Here is a 15026-nt window from a genome sequence, read left to right as displayed (position 1 = left end):
GTTCTTAGCTTTCATCAGATTCTCTCAAGTATCAGAGAAGCAAAAAGGGGTTTGATCACCAGCTCTGGGAATTCTAGAAGACCACACACCAAACCTCTATAGCTCTCTGTTCCAATAGCAACATTTAATTAGCACTTACCATAAGGCAGGCATAGGGATGCATGTGGGAGAGAGGTGATGAGAAGAAATGCAGGCAAAGCAGCAAAAACCTAAAGGTATATAAAACACAGTCCAGTGAGCTTATGCTCCAGCAGGGGAAGACAGACAGTCCGACAGGTAAACACATCATTTATTAAACATGTACAGAAGAGGGGTGGCCCTGTTGCTTGGGACAGCTCGGGAAGTATTTCCACAGAAGCTGATGCTTGAGCTACATCTTGAAGGATAATCCAGAATTCTTCAGCTGAGAAGAGAACAAGTAACTGTTAAGTCATTCCTTCTTAAATTATATCTATTCTAGATGTTTTGAAGAAAACATGGCAAACCCTGCCTACATTTGTTTATTCTACAATGTTAAGGTGTCGAATTCTCCAACTCCCGTGTGTTGGTGTTTAGGCCAAGGGATTTTTTCCTCCTGAGTCTACTTTCCACTGTCTGGTCCAAATTGGATACCAGATCCTGCCTGTTTAGCTTGAGAAAGGCATTTTATCTCTGGCACCTTGATCACATCAGAGCTTATATTTAAAGCATGAGTGATGAGAAGAAACCGCAGCTAAGTCCCTGGCTCTGTCCCATCCCTAGGGCATCCTCCTCCTCTCCACTGAAGCTCTGGATGCCAATCCTACAGTGGTGGTGGAGTCAGAGCTGGCCAGAGCCATAAGTAAAACATCTCTGCTCTCCAATCAGTTCTCTAATCACCAGGATCTCCTTTTCCATAAGGACTCATCAGGAACCCTCAGAGGCTGGGCGCACTGGCCCGCCCATGTCTGCCCTCCCCATGTTCAATGGTTGGCTTGAACCATTGAACCACCTTGTGTGGGCTCTGGCTCTGACCCCCCTTGGTGGCCTCTTTTCTCTGTGTGGATTGGAGGTTCCACATCAGGCTGCTGTTCAGTTCCCAGTACTGTTCTCAGGGAGATCCTTCTCTCTGGGGCAGCCATCCCTACATTAGGGAGAACAAGACCCTACTATCGGGCCCACCCTTTGAAGAGCCCTCTGGAAGCTCGATTCAAGGCGCTACTTCTCATGACCTGTGTCCTCATGTAAGTTATTTAACCCCCTAAACCTCAGTATCTTCATCTGTAAGATGGGAATCATAATAGTACCATCCTCATAGGGTTATTTTAGACTTTAAATAAATTAATCCATACAAAGCTCTTAGCACATAACAAGTATTCCATCTACATTAGCTATTATTATTAACATATTTTTATAATAAAATTATTTCTGATTATAAAAGAATTAATGATCACTATAGAAAATTTGCAAGCTACTGACAAGTTTACGGGAGAAACAATCATAACATCCAGGGATGAGTGCTATCATCATTTTGATGTACAGTCTTCCCAGCTTTTTGTGTGTGTGCATATATATACTTACGGGAAATAAAAACTGGGTTTATATTGTGTATGTCTATTCTATAGCCTGTTTTATTCAACTGATATATCATGAGTATTTTCCCATAAACTTAAATACTCTTAGAAAATAATATTTTTAAAAGACTACCTAGTTTTCAAGCATATTGATGTAACTCAATTTATGTAACACACCCCTTAGTTTGGTACTTAGATTATTTCCTATTTCTATGTGTATAAATACCATGATAAATGTCCTTGTTCACAGTTTTTTTATGGATCTCTGTTTATCCCTTAAGATAAACGCTTAGAAGTGGAAAGACTTCACCACTGTTGGTGGTGAAGAACACCACTTCTGTTTTTGTTTTTTGTTTTGTTTTGTTTTAATGTCAGGTACACAGAATTGGATTAACCATAATCCTTGGTTCATGAGTCACTCTCATAATTGGTACTGGATGACCAGATTTTGTTAATTTAGGTGGTAATTCAGTAGTTTTAATAACATAATCAGTACCTGTGAATCCACAACCTGAAACAAAAGCTAGGACCTCAACAATAACCGGTATTTAACCATAAAGCCTTCCACCCCAGCTCCCTGTGCTCCCCACCCAAGGGAAGCATCCTGAATCGTACATCATTTCCGTGCTTTTCTTTTTATATGTATCTGTATATTTTCCTAAGGACTCATGTTTAAAATCTGTTCTTAGCTTTGTAAAAAGGATATCTTGCTGTATGTAATCTTTCAGGACTTGTCTTTTTTACTTAATATTACTTTCCTAAAATTCATCAATATCATTGCATTTCACTGTAGTCATTTTAACTGGTGTAAAATACCCCAATATAAATACACCGTGGTTTATTATGCACTCTCCCACTGATGGGCAAGTGCATTGTTTCTAGGATTTAGCTCTTGCTCACACTGCTGCTATGCACATTACTTCCCCTGTTGTACACGTGCTAGAGTTTGTCTAAGGAACCACTTTACACTCCCACCAGCTGTAGATGAGAGATCCTCCGGATCCACATCCTCTAGTAAACCATGGATCCACATTGTAGGCTGCTCTCCATCTGACTGGATCAGTCTATTTCCCTCCAGCAATGTATGAGAATGCCAATTTCTCCAAACTCTTTCCAACCCTAGGGATCATTTAAAATTTTTGACCATTTGATAGGAAAAGATAATATCTCCCTGCTGTTTAACTTTGTGGCAAGGTACTGACTTCTCTAAAAGCTGAGAGAGAAGGAGTTTGGCTCAGAGAATTGTTCTCAGTCTAACTTCAGTGACATTTCTGGTTGATTCCCTAGGGGCTGAGCTGCTTTCCCATGTCCTAAAAGAGGTGATATGTTTGGAAGGAGGCGGGGGGGCGGGGTTGGGGGATGCAGGATGGGAAACAAGCCCAACTCATCACAGTGTAAGCTTGTCTCCTGGTCCCAGCCCCTGCCAGTGTCAGATCACTCCTTCTCCTTGATGAAGCAGGCATTATTTCTCCCCTACCCGGGAAAAGCCAGTATAAGGCTACCCTTTGTTATTTGACTTGATAAATTTAAACCTCTTTCCCTGCTCTGCAGTAAAAGAACTTTCTATTTTGGGCTTAGTGACATAGACAAAACCAAGAAGAGAGCAGCAGGCTGCAGCATGAGTTAACAGTCTTTCTTCAAGGGAGAGAACCCACAACCAAACAGAGGACCTTCCAAAATACACTGTCTGCATAGCAACATGCAGCCTATTTGCCTATCTTTCTGCTGACAAATATAGTTCAAGGTTCAAAACTGAACACTACCTGAGCTTCAGAGGAAGCTGAAGAATTAATCCTGAACAATCAGGTTTCTTAATTCAAATCAATTCTCCAGAAATTTATGGATGCCCCTGTGTGTACCTAGTGCTGGACTAGGTATTGTCAGGGAGCAGAATTCTACCTTGAAGGGGAATTCTAGCCACTAAGAATTATACTGATTTGAGGAGTGCCTAAAACATTTGCCTAAGAGTATGCTTTCCTCTGCTAGTCCGTTTCTTTGCCTGAAATCCCCACATTGGTGCAGGGTCCTGGGTCTCAAGAAGCCTGCAAGAGTACATAGAGGTCATGTTTATAAAAGGAGCAATCTATTTAAACCATTGGCACCTGTTAGCACATACCTATGACTTGAAAGAATGGGACGGAGGACAAGTAAGTCACTCTACTCTCTCTTCTGTCAAATTTTTTCTTATAGAGAGTTTCAAATATGCACAAAAGTAGAGATAATAATATAATAAACCTCCACGTACCTATCACCTGGTTTCAACAATTATCAACACATGGCAATCTTGTTTTATCTGTACTCCACCCTTCTCTCATCTCCATTTTACAGCCAATTTAGAACAAATCACAGATACTTTCATATTTAAATATTCTCTATGTATCTGTAATAATTAAGGACTCTTTTATCAATAACCACTGTATCACATCTTAAAAATTAACAATTCCTTAATATCATCTAGTATCCAGTCAGAAGTCAAATTGCCCTGATTTTCTTAAGTGTCTTTCTGTAATGGTTTATTCTAATCAGGAGCCAAACAATGTCATTTGTATTTGTTGATATATCTTTTCTATCTCTTTTAGTTTATAATTTAAAAAAAATTTTATTTATAGCAGTTTCTCCCTTTTTTATAGCCCTCCTTTTTGGTGGTGGTGTGGATAATGGGTCTTTTAGTTACCATTGCTGTATAACAAACCATCCCAGACTTAGTGGCATAAAACAAGCTCCAGTTTATTGTGCTCATGGATTCTATGTGGCAGGAATTCAAAAAGTACACAGTGGGGCTGGCTTCTCTCTGCTCCAACCTGTCTGGGGCCTCAGCTGGGAAGATTCAAAGTCTCGTGATAAGTTCACAACTGGGAGCTACACGCAACTAAGACTTGTTTAATCACATATCTGATGTCTGGTGTCTGGAGCACTCAAAAACTAGGACAGCAGAACAGAGCACTACACATGGCCTCTCCATGGCTTCCTCACAGCATGGTGGGCTCAGGATAGTCAGACTTCTTACATGGCAGCTTAGGGCTCCAAGTGCAAGTGTTCCAGCTTACAAGGTGGATGCTGTATCACGTTTTATGTCCTAACTTCAGAAATTACATTATCGCTTTTGCTGTGTTCTGTTGGTTGCAAGCAATTCACAAGCTCACTCAGACTCAAGGAGAGTGGAATCCGACTCCACCTTTACAGGGGCAGGGACAAAGTCTCAGAAGAGCATGTGGGATGGGATGAATTGAGGGTTTTCTTTCCTTCTTTGCAGTCCCTACTTTTCATTAACATAGCTTTTATACTTTGATCAAATCCCCAGGGAAGTAAATGCTTTTGTGTCTGTTTATGGCTATCAAGAAAATAATATAGATAAAGCAAGATAATTTCCAAGGATTTTAAGGACCAGGATAGCATCAGACATCCTTGAGTTTGATAAAGGCAGGCATATTACAGGGCAGTTCACTCAAGTCTAGATATAAATCTCTGTCAATGAGATTATTAAAAAGCTGTGATCATGCTGATCAAGCCATACTGGTGGTCAACAGCTGGACTGAGGAAAGCCTCAATTGGCAAGGCTCAGGGCACTTAATATATACATATAGTTCTTATTAGGCCTCAGGTGTGGAGTGTTAAATTAATCACACTTTTCAGTTCCTGGCACATTATACTATAGTTGGTCCATACAAGGCTGCTCCTTTGTTTTATGCATGGGTGCATGTATTTCCTCCTATTCCCACTCCTCACTCCTGTCCTTCCGCCACCACAAGCAACCATTCTAATGTGTTTAATTATATTTTTTGGCTTGTATATATTCATGTGGAGTGTATGTTGTTGTCTGGTTTGCATCAACAGCATTGTGTTATAGATCTCATTCTGTCTTACTTTTCCACTCCATACTTTGTTTTTAAGACCTATCCATGTTGCTACGTGCTCATCCAGTCCATCATTGCTGACTGCTGCAGAGTACCCCACTATGTGCACCCAACACATTTGGCCTCTCTGTTCCCCAGTAATGGGCACCCCTTGTGCTTCCAACTTTCTACTACCCAAAACAATGCTGCCATGAGCAGCCTCATGCGTGACCTATTTTGGACTTGCGTGGCAATCTCTTTAGACAACTTCTCGCCCATATGGTGTCTTTATGCACATTAGAAAAGGCACCTCTTCAGCAAGGCAAAGGGCCTAGGCATTTCACTCGCTCACATCGTTGTGGAGATGACAGAGAAACATCTTTTCCCTTTACGTTGCTGTCACAGGACACAGGTAAAGTGACTGGCCTCATATCCACAAGGCAGCAGCTCTGAGCGGCTTTGCCACAAATGGTGGACATCTGGCACTGAACCATCCTCCCTTTGCCCCTTGGTGAGCATCCTGTGATAGACAAATAGAAGAACTGACAATCCTCATTCAAGGTCACCTGGACAGGCTTGGATTCAACCATCTAGGACAACTCCTTTAAACAGGTCAGGTTTAAAATCCATCAGAAATTCTTAGTGACCATTCAGATACATCTAAACCCTCCTAAAATAACTGAATGTGGAGCTAAGTGAAACACCTAAGGTATAAAGAAAGCGCTATTTTCATGCTGTTTTCTCAGCTGTCAAATGAGGATAATCACAAGAACTTCTATAAGGAGACAGAAGACAATTTTATTTTTTAGGAAAAAAATCAATGGCATTTTCACGAGATTTCTGGAAGAAAGATGATCCCAGAAGTCAAACTATTACTATGTTTCTGGATTGTACTCGTGAAGTTAGAACTAAGCTTCAGTACTTATAATAAGGGTGGATAATAGCCAATCATGCAACAATGTGAGCCACACTGAATACCATAGTTGTTATCATTATTGTGTGCAATTGTCAGTAAGCAAGGAGGTGGGCTTTGAAACAATGCAGAGGAACAAAAGTACAAATCAGTCGTGTGCATTAACAAACATCAGGGTCTGGAGAATATTGACCATTAGTGGGCCTGTGACATAAAAACCATAACATAAGCTTAGCATTCAGAAAGAGGATTACAAGTTAAAACCTGGAGATGATAAGAAGGATCCAGAGATTCACAAACAGCCTGGCTTGTTCACCCAGAACGAGGAATCCACCATCCAGTGGGGCCTGACTTATTCTTCTCAGTTGGCTCCATCATGGCTTCACCTCCTTCCATCCCTTGCACCAGAAATTCATCGTCCCTTCAGGGTCCTCAAGCCTGCCTGTTCCCACAGTGTCTCTTGTTAGATCCTCATTCCTATATCCTAGACATCACTAACTCACATCATTGGCTTGTTGATGTTCCCTTTAAAAAGGTCTGAGGTGGCTTCTACTCCATGTGAATCCGGAGTCAGCAGCTCTGCCTGCTGTGGCAGCTCAGGCTCCTGTTCATTTATCATTAAGATGATAGAGACCAAGAGAAGATTTTAAATGTTCTCACCACAAAAAAGAAATGGTAATTATGTGACATGATGCAGGTGGTTAGCTAACTCTATGGTGGTCATCATTTTTGCAATATTTAAGTATAACAAATTGACACATTGTACACCTTAAACTTATACAATGTTATATGTCAATTGTATATCAATAAAGCTGGGTGGGAAAAAAGAATGCTAAAGACCAGAATTGGCTCCTGTGGCTCACTGCAAGGTCTCAGGTTGGATTTGGATTCTCAGGCTACTCTTCCTACTCTCTTCCCTACTTTATTCCAAGTCTAAGGTATGCCATGTTTGCATATTTATGTATTTGTTTATTGGATTTAAAAGTATCTTTCTTCTGAGAGGATCAAAGCTCATAAAAAAATTTCAAGGGGGAGCTACTTAATAATGATCAAGAAGTTGTTGTGTCACCAGATGAATAATCAAGAAATGGGCCCAAATTAAGGCAAGGAAGATTTGAGTTGGCTCCTAATGAAGTATTTGACAAAAGAGGAAACAGACTGGACTAGGCCATGGGCAGGAGATGGGAACTTCTCAGTCCAGAGCCCTTCAAGGAGCACAGAGCAGATGACCTTGCAGAGTCTGACCTTGGGGCATACTTGCCTGCAAGGAGGGAAAGGCCAAGGTTCCTTTTAGATCTGGTAACACTTCAGAAGAGTAGCTAAATGCTCTAGCAAGCTGAAGTTTTCGTCTTTTTTTTTTTTTAAAGATTTTTTTATTTTTCCTTTTTCTCCCCAAAGTGCCCCTGGTACATAGTTGTATGTTTTTAGTTGTGGGGCCTTCTAGCTGTGGCATGTGGGATACCGCCTCAGCATGGCTTGATGAGCGGCACCATGTCCGCACCCAGGATCCAAACCGGTGAAACCCTGGACCGCTGAAGCAGAGCACGCAATCTTAACCACTCGGCTGCGGGGCCGGCCCTGAATTTTTATTCTTTTTTTTTAAAGATTTTTATTTTTTCCTTTTTCTCCCCAAAGCCCCCCAGTACATAGTGTATATTCTTCTTCTTTTTTTTTTTTTTAAAGATTTATTTGTTTCCTTTTTTTTCCCAAAGCCCCCCAGTACACAGTTACATATTCCTCGTTGTGGGTCCTTCTAGTTGTGGCATGTGGGACGCTGCCTCAGCGTGGTTTGATGAGCAGTGCCATATCTGCACCCAGGATTCGAACCAACGAAACACTGGGCCGCCTGCAGCAGAGCACGCGAACTTAACCACTCGGCCATGGGGCCAGCCCCTGTATATTCTTCGTTGTGGGTCCTTCTAGTTGTGGCATGTGGGACGCTGCCTCAGCATGGTTTGATGAGCAGTGCCATGTCCACGCCCAGGATTTGAAGCAACGAAACACTGGGCCGCCCGCACGAACTTAACCACTCGGCCATGGGGCCAGCCCTCTGAATTTTTATTTTTAACAACTGAACAAGTTCTTCCTAGAGGGAAAAGGAGGGTTGAAAGCCTGTCTAGGATTCCAAGAGCTCAGATTACCTGCCCTGGCTGCCCTCCTGAGCCCCTGGAGCGTGAGCCTGTTCACTACTCATTTTCTTAACCACTTTTAAGTGGCTAAGGGAAGAGGAATCTTAAATGCTAATATCCATTTAGTGGAAGAACCTTTCAAGTAGATGAATCTTACCTGTTGTATCAAAGCCACTTTGGCTAATTATCTATGCAGAAGTGCTATAAAAGGTTTCTCCCGGGGCCAGCTCCGTGGCCGAGTGGTTAAGTTCACGCGCTCCGCTGCCGCGGCCCAAGGTTCGGATCCTGGGCGTGGACATGGCACCGCTCGTCAGGCCACGTTGAGGCGGCATCCCACATCCCACAACTAGAAGGACGTGCAACTAAGATATACAACTGTGTACGGGGGGGGTTGGGGAGATAAAGCAGAAAAAAAAAAAAAAGATTGGCAACAGTTGTTAGCCCAGGTGCCAATCTTTGGGAAAAAAAAGAAAAAGGTTTCTCCCAAAGAAAACTTCCCAAAGGTTTTGAACAATGCCAGGCAGAGAAGACAGGTGATCACTGTGGTTCTTGGGGAGCTCCTCAGAGAACATAAGTGTACAGTCCATCCCAACAACTAGCAGCTCCCCAGCCCTTCTTAGCTGGGGCCCAGCACATGCATGAGAAAGTTTCCTTCTGTTCCCTCAACCAACAGTTAGGGAATCCTAGCTCTGCATACCAGGCTCCTTAGGCAATGATAAATCTGCTTGACTTCCTCCTCTATTTCCTAACCAAGAGCATAGTTCCAGTTTCAGTGTGGAGGCCAGAAAGGGTTGACGACATCACCTCCTCCCCACAGTGGGTCACTTAGCCATCTTAGCAGGTTGCTTAACAGGTAAACCACCCCCCCCCCCCAAACTTCCTTTTGAAAGCCAAAACTAGATGTTACAGTTCTTAAACAGGGCACTCAGCATATCCCTTGATTCCTATCAGACTAAAATTTTCAAAACAAACCTCCAAAGTACATCTCGAGGACATTGGTGGAGGTGGGGAATTGGCCTGTAGTACTGAGACCTGGCTTTTAGTATGAGCCCTACTGCATAACTGTATGACCTGGAGCGAGTCCCTGCACATTCAGGGCCTTTGGATAACCTTTAAAATGATGCTATGACCTTTCTCAGCAATGACATTTTCTAGAACTCTAAGCTAAAAGAGGAAAAGGGCCTGCAGTTGCCACAGAAGACTTCTGGCAGCAATTTCACCTACTCAGAAGAATTAGAGCTGTGTTGGAGCCACACTGCTAAGACTCAGACCTAGGGTTGTGGGCATAGCCCCCTGAGGACAGGTCCACAGTCCCTACTACTTGGGAACAAATTTTGGAACAACCACTGGGTCACTGGAGAACATGGCTACCATTCTCATCCCTGTTTCCCTCCTTTTTTCCTCCTCTCCCTTCTCCCTCCACACTGAGACTAGATCATTTCTGTTTTACAGGAAGAAAAAGTATGATGTATTCCCCCTAGCTTCAGAGGGAATCACTGTTGGTGATTGAATTGAACTCAGATGATAATCAGCATCCCTTTGCAAGCCTTTTGAAAAATATTGGCTTATACTGTTTGAGCTCCTATCTTATTGTTAACATTTTATCATTCTTGAGAAACCATAGTCCTCAGGGCCCTGGAATGAAGAGCTGGTTACATGGGAAGTCCTGCCATGATGAGATTCCTAATCTAATGGAAGAGACAAGCCAGAGGTGAGAAAGCTCTAGGAAAACAGATAAAAGGCCCGGGCAAATGCACAGGAAACTAACCACAGTTCTACAAAGTTAGTGTAGGCTTGGAGACAGTGATGGACTGGACAGTGTTCTGCACATTAAGAAGAGAAATTATCAGACATGCACATTTTTCAAGAAACAATCCATCAGTATTTCTCCTTTTTCACTGCAATACTCAACTTAAAATCTAAACATTGCTAATTCTGCCCTCTACCTTAAAAATGATCATTTTGGGGGCTGGGCCCATGGCCAAGTGGTTAAGTTCACACACTCCGCTTTGGCAGCCCAGGGTTTCACTGGTTCGGATCCTGGGCACGGACCTAGCACCAGTCATCAAGCCATACTGAGGCGGTGTCCCATATAGAAGAAGTAGAAGGACCTACAACTAGAATATACAACTATGTACTGGGGGGCTTTGGGGAGAAGGAAAGAAAAAAGATTGGCAACAGATGCTAGCTCAAGGCCAATCTTAAAAACAAAAAGATCATTTAAAAATTACATATAATTTCAAACATACACAAAAGTAGACCTTTCAAAAAGCTGATAATTATTAATTAATTTATATAGTGAATAGTAAAATGATCCCCCATGCACTCACTCATTATCTAGCTTCAAAAATCTTCAACTCATGGCCATTATTATTCTACCTGCACCCCCACTTACCTCCCCCATCCTGTGCTATTTTGAAGCAAATCCTAGGTATCATATAATTTCATCTATAAATATTCAATATGTATCTCTAAAAGATAAGAACTCATTTTTAACATAATCACTCCTGCACTTGAAAATAATAACTCCATAGTATCTGGGTGATCATGTTTTAGGCAGCAAATGAAAGATATTGACCAGTGGAGAAATGTGAAATCCTGGCATTCCCATGGTTCTGTGGCTCAACAGGACATGTTTCTGATAAGACCTCAGAAACTAGGTGGTGAGAACTGTCAACCTAATTCTTATTATTTGTTTATTTGAAACTTCAGGTTGGGGAATCATGGGGTGAAATCCCCCTGAAAGGAAAATTAGAGAGCCTGCCTCCTCATGAATGACTCTCTTTGGACAAGCGGAGACTCCATGTAATTAGCCAATGCCATGGTATCACTCATTGCCTCAGAGCTACACTCACAGCTCAGGAATGAGAGCGAGCACCGTGGGCGAGGGAATTACTTATAGATTCAGAGCACAGTCCAGAAGCAATAGTCTATGCGAGTTCCAGTGCTTAATTCTGTTGGTTTCTGTTTCTTTGGAAATATGTTAGGAATTTATTGGACATGTACATAGTATCATTTAGTGGCATTCATAAGGGTAAGAAGAGAAAGTAGAGTCATGTAAAAAAAGGGTTTTCGTTTTAAGGGATATATACATATTCCTTTGTAATGATTGATTGACAAATGTTCCTTTAAGAATGTTACATAGGGGCCAGCCCGGTGGCATAGTGGTTAAGTTTGTGTGCTCCCCTGCTGCCGCCTGGGGTCCCTGGGTTTGGATCCTAGGTGCAGACCTACACACCGCTCATCAAGCCTTGCTGTGGTGGTGTCCCATATACAAAATAGAGGAAGACTGGCACAGATATTAGCTCAGGGACAATCTTCCTCAAGCAAAAAAAAAAAAAAAGAATGTTACATAAACATAGGCTGGTTTATGCAGTTCCCAAAGATTTATGTGCAAAAAATTCTCTAAACCAAATTCTATTTTAAAAGCTTTCAAACATAGCACATTTTGTAAAGCTAATAATTATTCCCTAATTTACGTTCTTTGTGAATCTAGAGTTTTGAACATGTTTTGCTTTTCTTAAGATGAAACAATCCCAGCTAGGCTTGCAGGAGGAAATCACACATTCTCAGGGCTATGCATGCCTTTTCACTCCATCACCACTACTGCAATAGCCACCTAACTGGTTTTTGTGCCTCTCATCCTGCACCTTCACACTGAGTTGTCTTCCTAAAGCACATATCTAGTCCTGCCACTTCACTAACAGGCACTTAATGCTTCCTTCACCTTCCAAAAATCCCCAGTTCCTCAGTATGGCATTCCAAGTTCTCTGAGCTTTGTCCCTAACTTACTGGAACAACCTTATTTCCCCCTGCTCTCCACTCTCCACATATTCTCCAGCCACATCAACTAGCAAATGTGCAGATAAGGGTAGGGTGTTCATAGGGAAGGCAGTGAGGAGGATGTTGAGGGCAGCCAACCACTGTGTGAAAGTTACTATGTGAGATGCCTAAGAGGTTGGACTTTACCCACTGTATTAGTCTCCTGTGCCTGTTGCAACAAAGCGCAACAGGCTGGGTGGCTTAGAACAACAGAAATTTATTGTCTCACAGTTTTGGAGGCTAGGATTCCAAATCAAGGTGTCCGTGGGGCCAAGCTCCCTCTGAAACCTGCAGGGGAAGGATCATCCTTGCCTCTTCCAGCACTGGTAGCCCCAGAAGTCCCCTGGATTGCGGCAGCATGATTCCAAGCTCTGCCTCCATCTTCAAAAGTTGTTCTCCCTGTTTCTTTACATCATCTTCCCTCCATGCATGTCTGTCTGAGGCCAAATTTCCCCTTTTTACAAGGACACCATTCATATTGGACTAGGGCCCACCCTCATGACCTCATCTTAAGTTGATTACTTCTGTAAAGACCCTATTTCCACATGAGGTCACATTCTGAGGTACTGGGAGTTAGAACTTCAACACATACATTTTTAGGGGACAAAATTCAACCCATAACGCCCACCATAGCATTAGGATGTTACTGAAAGTATGAGCTAGATTTTAACCCAGGGACCATTTCCCATACTACTAAACAGAATTTACATCTTGAGAGCAAATACAGTGAAATATAATTGAACATAGCTGAGCTTATGCACCATCGAGGGAAAAATATGTAATATCAGTGACATTGTCAGATTCAAATGAAATGATCAAACAATGACTTCCTCTGCTCCCAAAACTTTTGCCAAAATAAACATACACAGTGTTGGACCTAAAATATGGTACAGGTCTAGAAGCAGTTCTAACCTCCTTTTCCTGATGATACAGTTGTGATGCATATTCTTTATGTATTTGTAATTCAAGGGCAGAACAGATGGTGAAAGCTGCATGTCCATGCTGCATCCTTTAACCCTGCCTATCGATAGTCAAGACAATGAGGTCAGTGACTACCACCGGGTTTCAGCTGCAGGAAGCCAGCAGTCCTACCTGGTGAAGGAGTCCTCTGTCTTGTACTAAATGATAATTTAAGGCAGTGCCATGTTCTCAGTGTCAACAAGACTTCAAGTGAGACTACTCAGGTTCCTGCCTCACCCAAATACCAGAAGAGGACACCTACAATGCCTACTACCACAGGAAACAATGCAGCTGGACAGCATATTTTGACCATGTGAACTGGGCACATGTCATCAAGGTGGCTCCTCATAAAATAATTGCTCTAGGCTGCCAAAGCCTAAATATTGAGTAACTGCATATAACCATCGAGTGGGGTATTAAGAAGAAAGATATGTTACAGGAGTTCTTTACACAAGGTCTATAAAAAGGACAAAAAACAACATTATTACAGAGTTAAATGGTTATCAGTGATTTACAAACCAGGCATCTGTGGAAATGGCTGCTGGTTTCCACAAGCCACCTACAGAAGTTTAGATTCTCAGCCCATCAATGGAGTGAGCAAGTTACCCTTCACTCAGAGTGAGATCCTCAGCCCCAACATGTTCAACAGAGCTTCACTCAATGCCTTGCACAGGGTAGCCCATCAGCAATTAAAAAAAAAAAAATTGAAACGGAGGCTTGATTGAAACAGAATTTAAAAATATGAGACTGTATGGAAGTTTGAATACTGATTACATATTTGAAGATACTAAGAAAATATTGGTAACTATTATAAAGATATGTAATTATACCTTTGTAAAAAGCGGCCTTAGCTTTTAGAGATACATATTGAAATATTTAGGGAAGAATTATATGATGTCTGGGATTTGCTCCAAAATAATAGAAGAGGGGAGGAAATGAGGGCTGATATTTCTGCAAGAAATTCAGCACCTAAAAGAACCAACAAGAGCCAAACCTCTGTCATGGTTCAAAGGGATATTTCCTCAAATGATAACTTAGGAAAAAAGACTAGAGAAGCCCAACAATTGGCCTCAGAAAAGGAAAAACAAGATTAAAAAATTCAACAATTGTTGGTTTGATAAAAAGAGAAAGCTCTGGTTAGGACTGAATAACAACACAGTCCTACCAGAGACTCTAAAATTCCCACTTCTAACCATTACACATGCTTTAAACCATTGGTCTACTGACAAAATGATAGCATTCACGTATCGATATTGGTGGGGGAAATTAACAAGGCCACAAAAACTGCCTACCTCACTTGTCCCTCTTGTCCAAAACACAACCCAGGGAAGCCTGTTTGTACTGCTCCTGGACATTTTTAACTGCCTAATGGACCATTTGAGGTTTGGCAAGTGGATTTCATACAGTTGCTCCCATCTCGTGGATGTAAATATGCTTCAGTCATGGTCTGTATGTTTTCTCACCAGACTAAAGCCTTCTCTTACAGAGAGGCTACTGCCTCTTCTGTGGCTAAAGTCCTTTTGGAAAAGATTATCCCTCCCTGGGGAACTCCTCTCAAACTTCATAGTGATCAAGGAACCCACTTCAAGTCTATGCTCTTTGCCTGGTTTTACAACACTTTCACTGTGCTTACCACCCTCAATCCTCAGGTTCAATCAAACATGCTAATGACATTAAGACTCAATTGGCAAAATTTGTAGAGACTCTCCAAATACCTTGGCCAAAAGAATTGCCATTGGTCCTTCTAAATCTCAGATCCACCCCCTTTGTAACTCATAAACCATCACCCTTTGAGATAGTCACAGGACACCCAATGCATTTGGTTCTTGCCTCTTTT

The 15026-nt window shown here is 42.0% G+C and overlaps 1 protein-coding gene across 33 annotated transcripts in view; it reads right to left on the bottom strand.

Moving 5' to 3' along the window:
* Positions 1 to 105: 105 nt before the first annotated feature.
* The window catches only part of CDKL3 (cyclin dependent kinase like 3), a 102049-nt gene continuing 87128 nt past the window's right edge, over positions 106 to 15026 (bottom strand). For 17 of the 33 annotated variants that reach the window (XR_011525580.1, XR_011525578.1, XR_011525582.1 and 14 more), the window contains one exon: positions 272 to 403. Coding sequence is in view for 28 of the 33 variants with exons in the window: in XM_070571006.1 (XP_070427107.1) it covers positions 371 to 403 (33 nt within the window). In the remaining 5 variants the exon portion in view is untranslated. Of the gene's footprint in view, positions 210 to 271; positions 404 to 15026 lie in introns of those variants that run through there. The other 16 variants (XM_070571023.1, XM_070571001.1, XM_070571024.1 and 13 more) reach the window with 1 other exon arrangement.

Source organism: Equus przewalskii, chromosome 13, assembly GCF_037783145.1.
Source record: "Equus przewalskii isolate Varuska chromosome 13, EquPr2, whole genome shotgun sequence".
Lineage (NCBI taxonomy): Eukaryota > Metazoa > Chordata > Mammalia > Perissodactyla > Equidae > Equus > Equus przewalskii.
The sequence above is the reverse complement of the archived record's forward strand: the minus strand, read 5'-3'. Positions and strand labels throughout refer to the sequence as shown.